Source organism: Babylonia areolata, chromosome 5 (assembly GCF_041734735.1).
Source record: "Babylonia areolata isolate BAREFJ2019XMU chromosome 5, ASM4173473v1, whole genome shotgun sequence".
Taxonomy (NCBI): Eukaryota; Metazoa; Mollusca; class Gastropoda; order Neogastropoda; family Buccinidae; genus Babylonia; species Babylonia areolata.
In genome coordinates, this window is record NC_134880.1 from 4,396,562 (window position 1) to 4,411,561 (window position 15,000).

Consider the following 15,000-nt stretch of genomic DNA (forward strand, 5'->3'; position numbering starts at 1 on the left):
TTTTTGTGCTTATTTTTGTCGCTATCAATCAATCAATCAAAAACACTTTATTAATCCACATGGAAATTAAGTTGTGCAATCACAGGCTCATTGTAAACACTGGCATAAAATCATGCGCAACATAAGAAGAGATTAAAACTAGTCAAATAAGAATTCCCAATAGCTGACGATATACTAACCCCCCCACACACATACTCATGTTAAGACAATAGGGTACTGCACAACAATATTAATAAATGAAAACATCCAACAAAAAAGGGTATAGATTACTAAAAATGACATGCGCGCACGCACGCACGCACACACACACACACACACACACGCACACACACACACACACATGCACACACACACACACACACATGCACACACACACACCCACACACATACACACACACACACATACACACACACGCACACACACACGCACACACCCACACACACAAACACGCATGCACACATGGTGTTTTTGTTGTTTTGTTTGTTTGTTTTGCTGCTTCCCTTTTCTCACTTAAAGCGCGTGGGGTTACGCTGCTGGTCAGGCATCTGCTTAGCAGATGTGGTGTAGCGTATATGGATTTGACCCAACGCGGTGACGCCTCCTTGAGCTACTGATACTGATACTGTCTCCCTCCCTCAACAGTTCCTCGGTGGACTGTTTTAGCAAGGCTACTGGATCTCAACACTTACACAAGCACAATTACGCACACACACGCAAAAAAAAACAACCTGAACCCTCCCTCACACACACACAAATAAAAACAGCCTCCCGACGCACCCCCACCTTCCCCCCCATTAAAACCTCCACCTAAACCCCTACCCCACCCACCTCCTCCTTTGACGCCAGACTGGCTTCCAGAGCAGCGGTGGCCTTGTGGAGGTCTGCCTGCGACTGTCCCTGCACGGCCGCCATCTCCTCCGTCAGGGTTTGAACCTGTTTCTGCAGCGACTCCAGCTCTTCCCGCGTGGCGTCGTGCGCTGCTTTCTCCTGCTGCAGGGCTGCGTTCAGGCCGTCGACCTCACTCTGCAGGTCTGCCGCTTCATCGGACCCCACCTGTGTTGCGGGTCAGTTCACAGGTTGGTGGTGGTGGAGGGGCGGGGGGGGTGGGGGGGGTGGGGGTGGTTTTTGGCGGTGTTGTTTGTTTTTTAAGGTCCTTCTCCCTTCTCCCTCCAAAACCATCTTTGTGAGTGTGTTTGTTCTTTCTTTTGCTTGAAGTCTATCCAACATTTGTAATTTTATATGAAAGTTTGAGTGTGTGTATGTGCATCAATGTGTTTGTGTGAAGGGGTGTGGGGCGGGGGTTGAGGTAGGAGAGGTGTGTGTGTTGTGAGTGATGTTTGTGTGAAGGGGTGTGGGGCGGGGGTTGAGGTAGGAGAGGTGTGTGTGTTGTGAGTGATGTTTGTGTGAAGGGGTGTGGGGCGGGGGTTGAGGTAGGAGAGGTGTGTGTGTTGTGAGTGATGTTTGTGTGAAGGGGTGTGGGGCTGGGGTTGAGGCAGGAGAGGTGTGTGTGTTGTGAGTGATGTCTGTGTGAAGGGGTGTGGGGCGGGGGTTGAGGTAGGAGAGGTGTGTGTGTTGTGAGTGATGTTTGTGTGAAGGGGTGTGGGGCGGGGGTTGAGGTAGGAGAGGTGTGTGTGTTGTGAGTGATGTTTGTGTGAAGGGGTGTGGGGCGGGGGTTGAGGTAGGAGAGGTGTGTGTGTTGTGAGTGATGTTTGTGTGAAGGGGTGTGGGGCTGGGGATGAGGTAGGAGAGGTGTGTGTGTTGTGAGTGATGTTTGTGTGAAGGGGTGTGGGGCGGGGGTTGAGGTAGGAGAGGTGTGTGTGTTGTGAGTGATGTTTGTGTGAAGGGGTGTGGGGCGGGGGTTGAGGTAGGAGAGGTGTGTGTGTTGTGAGTGATGGTACACGGTTTCTAAAACGGTACTTTTGGCATGTTTATATTTCAACATTTTTATGATATTTCTGCGTCTTATCCATCATACCAAGTGTATTGTTAAATGTACTTGGAGAGTAAATGATATATAAATGCACATTACTACTTTTTTTATATAGATTTTTTACTTGTCCTTGTGTCAAGTTAGCAGACAAGCAGTTCAGTGAGTGAAAGACAAAATAAAAAAGCCTGTTCCTGCTGACACACATATATCAGCATATCTAATCATCGTTACAGTCCATTTACTGTTGATTAGTTTTGATGGTTATACAACTCTAAGTGAATAAAGCTATAAAGTGAAAGAATTTGCTGGTGAATGTATTTTATTATGCTCTATTACTGTTAGTTATACAAAAAATCATGTGAACTGTTTGTGTATCTTTTTTGTTTCTGAAATTCTGCGTACAGCACCTCCAGTGAGCGCAGATGTGTCTCCATCTGAAACTTGTTATCTGGTTTCCCTTATGACCATATCTACATTAGAAAGTTCTCAGTCTTTGTGTTATGATTAGTTCAGAGCTATTGTGTTATGATTAGTTCAGAGCTACTGTGTTATGGTTAGTTCAGATTTTGTTTTTATAAGTTCAAAGTTATTTGGAAAGGGAGGAAAAAACCTGTTATAACAATTTTCAGGACCTCATGCCACTGTGTGTTCTGTGATGAGTCAAGAAGGAATTGATATAACGAGAAACTCAGCATGTTTTGTTGAGCACAAGAACACAAGTACCCAGAACAATCTTTATCGCCACCATTATCAACACAAAAACTGTGACAAAAAAACAACAAACCAATGGTTGTTGATAAGACAAAAACAGAAAAGACAAAAAAAAAGAAGAAAAAACCCACCAATGACATCCAAACCCCAGCAAACAAGACAGACCATGAGCCACACAGACAAAACCCAACAAGCCAACCAAAGAGCTAAAGGGCACTCACTGCAGTGGCGGCCACTGCGGCCATGGAAGCCTGCGCTGCCAGCTGATTCCGGAGGTCAGCAACCTCTGCCTCCAGACTCTGCACACAAGGGACAAGGTGAGTGGGGGTCTGGTTCACACGCTGCCCTCTGGACAGGCAGTTAGGGGTGGACCAGGTGTGTGGGGGTCTGGTTCACACGCTGCCCACTGGACAGGCAGTTATGGGAGGACCAGGTGTGTGGGGGTCTGGTTCACACGCTGCCCACTGGACAGACAGTTAGGGGAGGACCAGGTGTGTGGGGGTCTGGTTCACACACTGCCCACTGGACAGAATGTTAGGGGTGGACCAGGTGTGTGGGGGTCTGGTTCACATGCTGCCCACTGGACAGGCAGTTAGGGGAGGACCAGGTGTGTGGGGGTCTGGTTCACACACTGCCCACTGGACAGACAGACAGGGGAGGACCAGGTGTGTGGGGGTCTGGTTCACACACTGCCCACTGGACAGGCAGTTAGGGGAGGACCAGGTGTGTGTGGGTCTGGTTCACACGCTGCCCACTGGACAGGCAGTTAGGGGTGGACCAGGTGTGTGGGGGTCTGGTTCACACGCTGCCCACTGGACAGGCAGTTAGGGGAGGACCAGGTGTGTGGGGGTCTGGTTCACACGCTGCCCACTGGACAGACAGTTAGGGGAGGACCAGGTGTGTGGGGGTCTGGTTCACATGCTGCCCACTGTATGGGCAGTTACGGGAGGACCAGGTGTGTGGGGGTCTGGTTCACACGCTGCCCACTGGATGGGAATTTAGGGTCAGGGGAGGACCAGGTGTGTGGGGGTCTGGTTCACATGCTGCCCACTGGACAGGCAGTTAGGGGAGGACCAGGTGTGTGGGGGTCTGGTTCACACGCTGCCCACTGGACAGGCAGTTAGGGGAGGACCAGGTGTGTGGGGGTCTGGTTCACATGCTGCCCTCTGGACAGGCAGTTAGGGGAGGACCAGGTGTGTGGGGGTCTGGTTCACACACTGCCCTCTGGACAGGCAGTTAGGGGAGGACCAGGTGTGTGGGGGTCTGGTTCACACGCTGCCCACTGGACAGGCAGTTATGGGAGGACCAGGTGTGTGGGGGTCTGGTTCACACGCTGCCCACTGGACAGGCAGTTATAGGAGGACCAGGTGTGTGGGGGTCTGGTTCACACGCTGCCCACTGGACAGGCAGTTAGGGGACAGGGGAGGACCAGGTGTGTGGGGGTCTGGTTCACACGCTGCCCACTGGACAGGCAGTTAGGGGACAGGGGAGGACCAGGTGTGTGGGGGTCTGGTTCACACACTGCCCACTGGACAGGCAGTTAGGGGACAGGGGAGGACCAGGTGTGTGGGGGTCTGGTTCACACACTGCCCACTGGACAGACAGACAGGGGAGGACCAGGTGTGTGTGGGTCTGGTTCACACACTGCCCACTGGACAGGCAGTTAGGGGACAGGGGAGGACCAGGTGTGTGGGGGTCTGGTTCACACACTGCCCACTGGACAGACAGACAGGGGAGGACCAGGTGTGTGTGGGTCTGGTTCACACGCTGCCCACTGGACAGGCAGTTAGGGGACAGGGGAGGACCAGGTGTGTGGGGGTCTGGTTCACACATTGCCCACTGGACAGACAGTTAGGGGACAGGGGAGGACCAGGTGTGTGGGGGTCTGGTTCACACACTGCCCACTGGACGGGCAGTTAGGGGACAGGGGAGGACCAGGTGTGTGGGGGTCTGGTTCACACACTGCCCTCTGGACAGACAGACAGGGGAGGACCAGGTGTGTGGGGGTCTGGTTCACACACTGCCCACTGGACAGGCAGTTAGGGGAGGACCAGGTGTGTGGGGGTCTGGTTCACACGCTGCCCACTGGACAGACAGTCAGGGGAGGACCAGGTGTGTGTGGGTCTGGTTCACACGCTGCCCACTGGACAGAGAGTTAGGGGAGACAGGGGAGGAGGGAAAGAGGAAAGGCAGGAAACGATAACATGGGTGACAGTGACTGATTTGTGTGATACTAAAACATCTGCAACCCTGGGTCCTGAGGCCGTTTGATTAACTGAAGTGTGTTTTGCTGATGAAATGAGGTGTTCTGAATCATTCCTCGTGGTCTGGACTGAGACTTTTGTATTGCTGATAAAATGCCGCCTTGTGAATAATTCTTTGTCAAGGGAACAGAGATGTTTGACATTCTATTTTTGTTTTGCTGATGAAATGTGGTGTTATGTATGATTCTTTGTCATCTGGACTGAGATATGTGGCAGTCTGATTTTGTTTTGCTAATGAAATGTGGCATTGCAAATGATACTTTATCTGGACTGAGATATGTGACAGTCTGATTTTGTTTTGCTTATGAAATGTGGCACTGTACATGATACTTTATCATCTGGACCAAGCTATGTGGCATTGTGAATGATACTTTACCATCTGGACCAGGCTATGTGGCATTGTGAATGATACTTTATCATCTGGAGCAGGCTATGTGGCATTGTGAATGATACTTTACCATCTGGACCAGGCTATGTGGCATTGTGAATGATACTTTACCATCTGGACCAGGCTATGTGGCACTGTGAATGATGCTTCACCATCTGGACCAGGCTATGTGGCACTCTGAATGATACTTTATCATCTGGACCAAGCTATGTGGCATTGTGAATGATACTTTACCATCTGGACCAGGCTATGTGGCATTGTGAATGACATCACCAGTCACCTTACAGCCACGGGACAAGCTGCACCCCTCCACTCCCCCTCCCATCCACCCACCTCCACCGCCGCTTGCAGTTTGCTGTTCTCTTCCGCCAGTTTCTCCTTCTCTCCTTCCAGATCGATCACCTTGTTGTCCAGCGCCGACAGCTGCTGTTCGGTGTCTGAAAACATCACTAGGGTGAGTGAGCGAACGAACAAATGAAACAAAATCTTATTTTTCAAGGGTACTGTGAGGAACACAGTATCATGAATGCTTTTTTTTCATCCAGCCCTGGGGTACGAAACCAAGAAAGAAAAGCGTTTTATTATTTAAAAAAAACAAAAGAAAAAAAGCATAATGAGTTAAGGAGTAGAGAGAGAGAAAGAGAGGAGAAGAAAAGAGGAGACAAGAGAGAAACAGACAGAGACAGAGACAGAGACAGAAAGAGACATAGCAACAGAGCGAGACAGCGAGTGCTGGAGAGAGAGAAACAAGTCAAATATGAGCATCAAGCTGCAGTTAAATTTGACTCTCACAATATGCACACACATCACAATAAAAAAACAAAAAAGAAAAAAAAAAGATAATGATGATAATGGTCATGAAGAAAAACAAGAAGTCAAAGTCAAAGATGGATACGAAGATGAAGAACAACAGAGAAGAAGAAAGAGAAGAAGAAAAGAGAAGCTGCAGAAGAAGAAAAATATGATGACGATAAATAAAACATTCCGTCATTCAATTCCATCAAACGGATCTTTGCAAGAGAGGGAAGGGGTGGTCGTTGGGGGCGAGGGGGTGCCAGTGTGCAAAGAACTCACCTGTCTCCGGGGTGGCCCTGGACGCAGACTTGGGTGGCTTCTGCTGCCCAGGTGTGTAGATGCCCGTGGAGAGCAGGGTCAGGGCACGCACCTCCAGCTCCTTGATGTCCCGGGCCTTGCTGGAGTCCGCTGCTGCTGCTGCCAGGGCCTGGCCCTCCTCATCCCTGCCACACAGCACGGGGAGGGGGGGGGGGGGAGAGGGGGGTCAGTCAGTGGATGGATGGGTGGGTGGGTCGGTGGGTGAGTCAGTGAATGGAGGGACGGATGTGTGAATAGGTGGGTGGATGGAAGGACGGGTGGATGGATGAATGGATGAATGGATGGACTTTTGGGTGAATGTGTGAATGTGTGGATCGTATGGTAAGCAGATGGACGGATGGATCAGTTGATGTGTGTGTGTATACTTGTGTGTGTATGCGGATGGATGGATGGATGGATGGATGAAGGGACTGACGGACAGACAGACGGATGGATGCGTGATGTCAGAACTGATCGATCGGTTGAGTTGATATATATATGTGTGTGTGTGTGTGTGTGTGTGTGTGTGTGTGTGTTGATGGATGGATTGGATGGATGGATGGATAGATCAATTATGGATGGATGGAAGGATGGATAAATCAGATGGTGGACAAACTGATGGATGGATGGAGCAGTGAATGATTAAATGGATGGATCAGATTATGGATAGATGGATGGATGTTTAAATGGATGGATCAGATTATGGATAGATGGATGGATGTTTAAATGGATGGATCAGATTATGGATAGATGGATGGATGTTTAAATGGATGGATCAGATTATGGATAGATGGATGGGTGAGTTGATGGGTGGATGGATCAATGAATGTGTAAATGTATGGACAGACCAGCTGGTGAATGGCTGGATGGGAGAGTGGATGGATACACAGACTCATTACTAAAAAAATTAATGTGTGCACAGATAGATGGATGGATGCGTGTGAAAGAGAGTGCATGCATGTATGTGTGCATGTGTGTGTGTGTGTGTGCATGTGTGTGTGTGTGTGTGCATGCATGCATGCATGCACGAGTGCGTACATGTGTAAGTGCATGGATTGACTGGTGTATAAATGAATGGGGGAGGCAGTCTGAATAATGAATTGTATATACACACCTTCCACACCCCCCAACCTCCTCAAACAAACAGACAGCCCAAAACCTCACCTGTCCTTCTCCTCGGGAGCATTGCCGTGGGCTTTCTTGTACTTTTTGTCCCAGGAGCCCAGAGCTTTCTTGGCAGCTGCCTCCTTCTCGCTCAGCGGTTTGACGGTCTCTTTGGCAGTTTGCAGCCGTTTCTCTACTGCTCTGCCTGCATCTTCATGCTCACCGTGAACACTTTGCACCTGTGCATAACAAAGTCAAAGTTGAAATATTTTAATTGTCAGACAACATCTTCTTCTTCCTCTGCGTTCACTCGTATGCACACGAGTGGGCTTTTACGTGTATGACCGTTTTTACCCCGCCATGTAGGCAGCCATACTCTGTTTTCGGAGGTGTGCATGCTGGGTATGTTCTTGTTTCCATAACCCACCGAACGCTGACATGGATTACAGGATCTTTAACGTGCGTATTTGATCTTCTGCTTGCATATACACACGAAGGGGGTTCAGGCACTAGCAGGTCTGCACATATGTTGGCCTGGGAGATCGTAAAAATCTCCACCCTTTACCCACCAGGCGCCGTCACCGTGATTCGAACCCGGGACCCTCAGATTGACAGTCCAACGCTTTAACCACTCGGCTATTGTGCCTGTCGTCAGACAACAGATCCATAACAATGGAGTTCACAAAGACAAAAGGAATTGATACAGGGAAATGAATATTAGGACGATCACTGAACTACATGGGCATCAGTAACAATTCTACAGCATTCGCTCGAATTGAAAACACCTTGAATACAAACTTTCATATACTGACATTCAATCTCTCTCTCACTCACACAACACCTGTGCATATCAATGTGTTGTGTTGTTTTGCGATCTGTTTTGTTGTGTTGTGTTGCATTAATTTTTGTCACTACAGATTTTCCAGGCTGCTGTCCCCAAGGAGAACAGCGCATCCATATTTTTTTCTTTTATTTCTGTCTGCAAGTGTATTTGTTTTACTGTTAAAGTAAATTTTCTACACATTCTTGCCAAGCACAATCCTTTTAGGGCTGTGGGTTCTTTTACGTGCACTGAGGGTTATTTTACATGCGCTAAGTGCATGCCGCTCACAGGACCTTGGCTTATCGTCTCCTCTGAAAGACTAGCACCCTGACACCATTCAAGGTCTCTTGAGGAGAGAGTAAAAATCCTGGTCCATGCCTGGAACTGGAAGCCATGGACAATCACTTCTTAGTCGGAAGCATTACGGCTTGGCCATCATTCCAGTATAGTTAGCAAGTGTTCTGTTGTAGTTTTTCAGCATCAAGTTGTGAAAGTTTAATTTCTATGTACAGAGCACAAACATGTAACTGTGAACAACTTACAGCAGAAATGGGTTACATGTTCAGATAAGTCTAATGCCAGGCATTTGTAAGTTCATGGGATGCCAAATGGAGAGAGAAATAGAAAGCAAGAGAGAGAGAGACAGAGAGAGAGAGACACTCACACACACACACACACACACACACAAACACACATACCACAAACATGCACACACACTCAACCACACACACACACACACACACAAACACAAACACACACATCCCCAAACATACACACACACACACACAAATTACACACAGACACAAACATCCCAGCCAGCACCCCCCGCCCTGACCCCCCCCCCCCTCCCACACACACACACACCCCTTCCCCCACCTCCACCCACCCCACACACACACACAAACAGAGACAGACCAAAAAGACACAAACACCCTCACACGCACCCCAACACCGCAAACACACACACACTCACAGACCTCAAAGAACAAACACCCCCCACACACACCCCAAACATACACACAGACACTGACCATAAAGACACAAACACCCTCACACACACCCCAACACCACAAACACACACACACACACAGACATGAACCATAAAGAACAAACATCCCCCAAACACACACACACACACACCCCAAACACACACACACACACTGACAAAAAGACAAAAACACCCTTACACCCTAGGTCCTCAAGAAATCACACACACACACACACACACACACACACATATAACCCCCAACACACAGAGAATTCCCCCCCTCCCCCTCCACCCACACCCACACCCACTCACCCACACTCACCAGAACAGCCACCATTTGCAGCAGTCGGTCCAGGTCAGGGTCGGTCTCAGCCATCTTGGCCTGCAGCTTGACGTGTTGTCGCATCATCTTCTTCATGTCCTTGGACATCTCTCGTTTCTCCGCTCGCAGCTTCTCCAGCTCCTGAAATACAAGGCACAAGAGTTCATCCCCCCTCTCCCCTCAAGGCATGACCGGTGGTGTTGGGTTTATGTCAAGGTCAGTTTTCCTGCTGCTCTCTTTTCCTTTATGTATTATATACATACCGTAAAGTTCGGTCTATAAGCCGTGACTTTTTACCCCAGCTTCAACCTCTGCGGCTTATACAATGATGCGGCTTATTTGCGGATTTTAACGATCCCGGGAGTGTCACGTTCTCGTCTATTCTTAGCTGCCCTTCAACTCACCAAAAAGGAAATTTTCTATCTAAAATTACGTTTAAATAACATACTTACCGTGACCCAACTAGTGCAGACTCCGGCAGGGGTCTGACATTCCTGTCCTGTGCAAACTACTATCCGCCTATGCGGAGCAGACGAAACTACGGCCGATAACCTCCCGGAAGTAGGTAACCTCCCCTTTGTCCCGCTGGTTATCGCCCTCTTTTTCTGTCCATGAATTTTTGGATGAGCTTCAGGATAGTGTGCTAACTGTTCACGTTTTATAAATCAAATCTGCACACATTAAAGCCTTCAGATCAGCATTCAGTTCTACTCTGCTCAAGCGTACACCCTCATCATGCCGAAAACGCGACGTTATGCCTATGATGCGGCCTTCAAATTGAAGGCGATCGACCTAGCAGACGACAGTGCAAGCGACGAACCAGCAGTGACCTCCACCTTCATGTTCATGAAGTGAAAGCGAGGCTGAAGTCAGTGACAAGATGGCGGAGGAAGGTGTACTGGTTCTCTTCAACTCGGACACTGAAGACGAAGATTTTAGTGGATTCAGTGAGCAGGATGACGTTGAATAAATGTGACTATCCCTAAATTATGGATCTTATTTTCGTTGTGTGTTTATTTATTATTTTTTTGTGGCACTAGCAGTATTTTCGCTTGCTTTTCTTTGTGTTGTTCCCGCTTGTGTTTATTTCATAACCTACAGTATCGACAGCTTTTCTCTAGTATCAGTATGTGTTCCGGTACTGGAAATAAGTGCGGCTTATAAACCGGTGCGGCTTATGTATGTATAAAGTTCAATTTTTTCCAAAATTTAGTGGGTGCGGCTTATATACCAGTGCGCTCAATAGACTGAACTTTACGGTACATACAGCATGTGGGGTGTAAAGGAAATTTTCTTCCTAAAATTACGTTTAAGTACTGCCGTCAAAGAAGGCGCTATTCAGGGGGACAAAGGGGAGGTTACCTACTTCTGGGAGGTTATCGGCCGTAGCTACTTTCATTTTCTCCACATAGGCGGATAGTAGTTTGCACAGGACAGGAATGTCAGACCCCTGCCGGAGTTTGCACTAGTGGGTCACGGTTAAGTATGTGTAATTAAAATTGTATTTCTTCTTCTTCTTTCCATTACATGACAACATCGACTTGCCAATGACTCTGTCGTGGTTCATGCATGCTGGGTATTTTCGTGTCTCCATAACCCACCGAACACTGACATGGGTTACAGGATCTTTAACATGCGTATCTGATCTTCCGTATGCATACACACACGAAGAGGGTTCAGGTGCTAGCAGGTCTGCACCTGGGAGATGGGAAAAATCTCCACCCTTTACCCACCGTTACCATGATTCGAACCCGGGACCCTCAGATTGAAAGTCCAACGCTCAAACCACTTGGCTATTGCACCCGTCAAACCATAAAGAACAAACCCAGACAGAGACAGAGAGAGAGAGAGAGAGAGAGAGAGAGAGACACTCACACACACACACACAAACACACATACCACAAACATGCACACACACTCAACCACACACACACACACACAAACACACACACACACACACACAAACTCACACACACACATCCCCAAACATACACAAACAGAAACAAATTACACACAGACACAAACATCCCACCCAGCACCCCCGCCCCCCCTCCACACACACACACACACCCCTTCCCCGACCCCCACCTGGTTCCATTTCGATAGGAAAAACACCCCCCACACACCCCCCACAAACCCACACACAGAGACACTGACACACTGGGTGTGTGTGGTGGGTGTTTGTTCTTTATGGTTCATGTCTGTGCATGTGTGTTTGTGGTGTTGGGGTGTGTGTGGGGGGTGTTTGTTCTTTATGGTTCATGTCTGTGCATGTGTGTTTGTGGTGTTGGGGTGTGTGTGAGGGTGTTTGAGTCTTTATTTGTTTGTTCTATCTGTCCACACAGTCTGACACCCCCTGAAATCAAAACTGAAACTTTTCTCTTTTCTTTTTTTTTTTTTTTTTTTTTCCACAGCAGGTGCGGTGTAGCGTCTTTGTATTTATATTCGTATTTATCTTTTTGTCACAACAGATTTCTCTGTGTTAAATTCGGGCTGCTCTCCCCAGGGAGAGCGCATCACTACACTACAGCACCACCTTTTTTTTTTTTTTTGTATTTTTCCTGTGTGCAGTTTTATTTGTTTTTGCTATCAAAGTGGATTTTTCTACAGAACTTTGCCAGGAACAACCCTTTTGTTGCCGTGGATTCTTTTACTTGTGCTAAGTGCATGCTGCACACGGGACCTCGGTTTATCTTCTTATCCGAATGACTAGCGTCCAGACCACCAATCAAGGTCTAGTGGAGGGGGAGAAAATATCGGCAGCTGAGCTGTGATTCGAACCAGTGCGCTCAGATTCTCTCGCTTTCTAGGCGGACGCGTTACCTCTAGGCCATCACTCCACTTTGGACTAATTCTTCTTGGAACTGCATTACTTTTGTTCTGTAGAATCAATGATACCATTGCTTTGAACACAGAGTGTAGTAACTGCTCATCAACTCACACCACACTGACCTCCTGTCATCACCGTTCACCAGTCAAGGGGTTAACACAGAGAACAAACAACAAACAAACAAGCAAAAAACTTACACTCTCTTTATCCTCCAACTCTGCTGTCAGTTTCTCCACCTTTTCAGAGTTGTCATCCTGAAATTCAGCGCCAGTGAAAAGAAACACGCCAATCACAGAGTGTCTTGTGTCTAATATTCTGTTTTGTCTCTTAGGTCTAAGAAGAATACTATGTGAATCTAGAATTAGAATAAAAGACTGCAAGAATGAAAGAAAGACAGAAAGAAAAGAGAAAGAAAGGCAATTTCCTTTTCTTTAAAAAAAAAAAAGAACCCCCCTCCTTCACCACCACCTCCTGCTCTCCACTTCCCCCTCCCCACCCTCACGCAATGAGAGAATGAAACAACAGACAACACACACACACACAAAAAAAAGAGAAAGAAAATGCACACAGACACAGACACAGACTCAAACACACACACACACACCTCACACGCACACACCTCACACACACACACACAACAACAACAACAACAACCGCCACCTAATCTGCACCCACACATAGACACACATGCCCATACTAACCCCCCACCCCCACCACACCCCTGCCCACCCCCCCTCCCCCAGTGCCCCCCCCCCCCGCCCCCCCCCACACACACACACACAACCACACACGCACATCCTCAATACAAATAAGAAAATGTTAAAAACTTCAGTCTTTCACAACAACATTCATAACTTTCAGACACCGTCATACCTTCACCCCTTACACACACGACCCTTCTCACCTGTACAACGGCAGCAGCAGCCACAGCAGGTGTGGAAGCGACAACTCCAGCCTCCAGGTCCTGCAGGTCAGCCAGGCGTTTCTGAAGGTCGTCCACTGCTGCCTGGCTCTTCTCCAGACTGACCACAATGGCTGGGTCTGGCACCGTCACCTGCAGGAATGCCCACAATGATGAGGATGATGATAACAACAGATAGAAAATAAAAAAGATAATAAGAACGAATGCCCACAATGACGACGATGAGGATGATGATAACAACAGATAGAAAATAAAAAAGATAATAAGAACGAATGCCCACAATGACGACGATGAGGATGATGATAACAATAAATAGAAAATAAAAAAGATAATAAGAAGGAATGCCCACAATGATGATGACGATAACAATAAACAGAAAATAAAAAAGATAATAAGAAGGAATGCCCACAATGATGACGATGAGGATGATGATAACAATAAATAGAAAATAAAAAGATAATAAGAAGGAATACCCACAATGATGACATGAGGATGATGGTAACAATAAATAGAAAATAAAAAAGATAAGAAGGAATGCCCACAATGATGAGGATGATGGTAACAATAAATAGAAAATTAAAAAGATAATAAGAACGAATGCCCACAATGATGACGATGAGGATGATGATAACAATAAATAGAAAATTAAAAAGATAATAAGAAGGAATGCCCACAATGATAACGATGAGGATGATGATAACAATAAATAGAAAATAAAAAAGATAATAAGAAGGAATGCCCACAATGATGACGATGAGGATGATGATAACAATAAATAGAAAATAAAAAAGATAATAAGAAGGAATGCCCACAATGATGACGATGAGGATGATGATAACAATAAATAGAAAATAAAAAAGATAATAAGAAGAAATGCCCACAATGATGAGGATGATGATAACAATTAATAGAAAATAAAAAAGATAATAAGAAGGAATGCCCACAATGATAACGATGAGGATGATGGTAACAATAAATAGAAAATTTTTAAAAATAATAAGAACAATACTAGTACTACTACTACTAATAATAAAAGGACATTTGGTACGCCCAATCTAATGATACAAAAGCCCTGGACGTTTACAGTGAATTAAAAAAATGCAGTGACCAAAAAAAAAACCCAAAAAAAACACCCAATAAATGGTTTGATTACATACCTGCTGGAAACAGTTTCACATAAACATGTCTTAGCTTGAAAACCACATGACAGAATGATGTTGGAATACAACTTTATGTATGGATGGATGGATGGATGTACTGATGTATGTATCAGTACATATGATATGCTAAGCATACACATGTATCAATGTGTATATACCCATATGGTAATTGTTTAGTCATCCATACTGTCAATACTGTTTAGTCGAAAAAGAAAAAAAAAGGCATCAGCATGTGGTGTTCTGGGTATGATCAATCAGACAGATGCAACAGCAGAATGGTTAAAGCAATCGACTATCAATCTGAGGGTCCTGGGTTCGATCCTGGTGCAGGCACCGGGTGGATTAACGGTGCAGGTTTTTTTCTTCCTTTCCCTCCCAGGTCAACGTATGTGCAGACCTGATTGTGCCTTAATCCCTTTGTGTGCATACATTCACATGAAAACAAAATCAAACATGTATGTCAAA

The 15,000-nt window shown here is 46.7% G+C and overlaps 1 protein-coding gene across 1 annotated transcript in view; it reads right to left on the reverse strand.

The window, feature by feature from the left end:
- The window catches only part of LOC143281879 (uncharacterized), an 88,558-nt gene that overhangs the window by 34,787 nt on the left and 38,771 nt on the right, over positions 1-15,000 (reverse strand). The window contains exons 16-23 of the mRNA XM_076587149.1: positions 13,358-13,507; positions 12,651-12,707; positions 9,624-9,764; positions 7,551-7,729; positions 6,369-6,532; positions 5,628-5,731; positions 2,864-2,941; positions 830-1,054 (exon numbers count right to left, since the gene is read on the reverse strand). Coding sequence (XP_076443264.1) covers positions 830-1,054; positions 2,864-2,941; positions 5,628-5,731; positions 6,369-6,532; positions 7,551-7,729; positions 9,624-9,764; positions 12,651-12,707; positions 13,358-13,507 — 1,098 coding nt within the window. The remainder of the gene's footprint in view (positions 1-829; positions 1,055-2,863; positions 2,942-5,627; positions 5,732-6,368; positions 6,533-7,550; positions 7,730-9,623; positions 9,765-12,650; positions 12,708-13,357; positions 13,508-15,000) is intronic.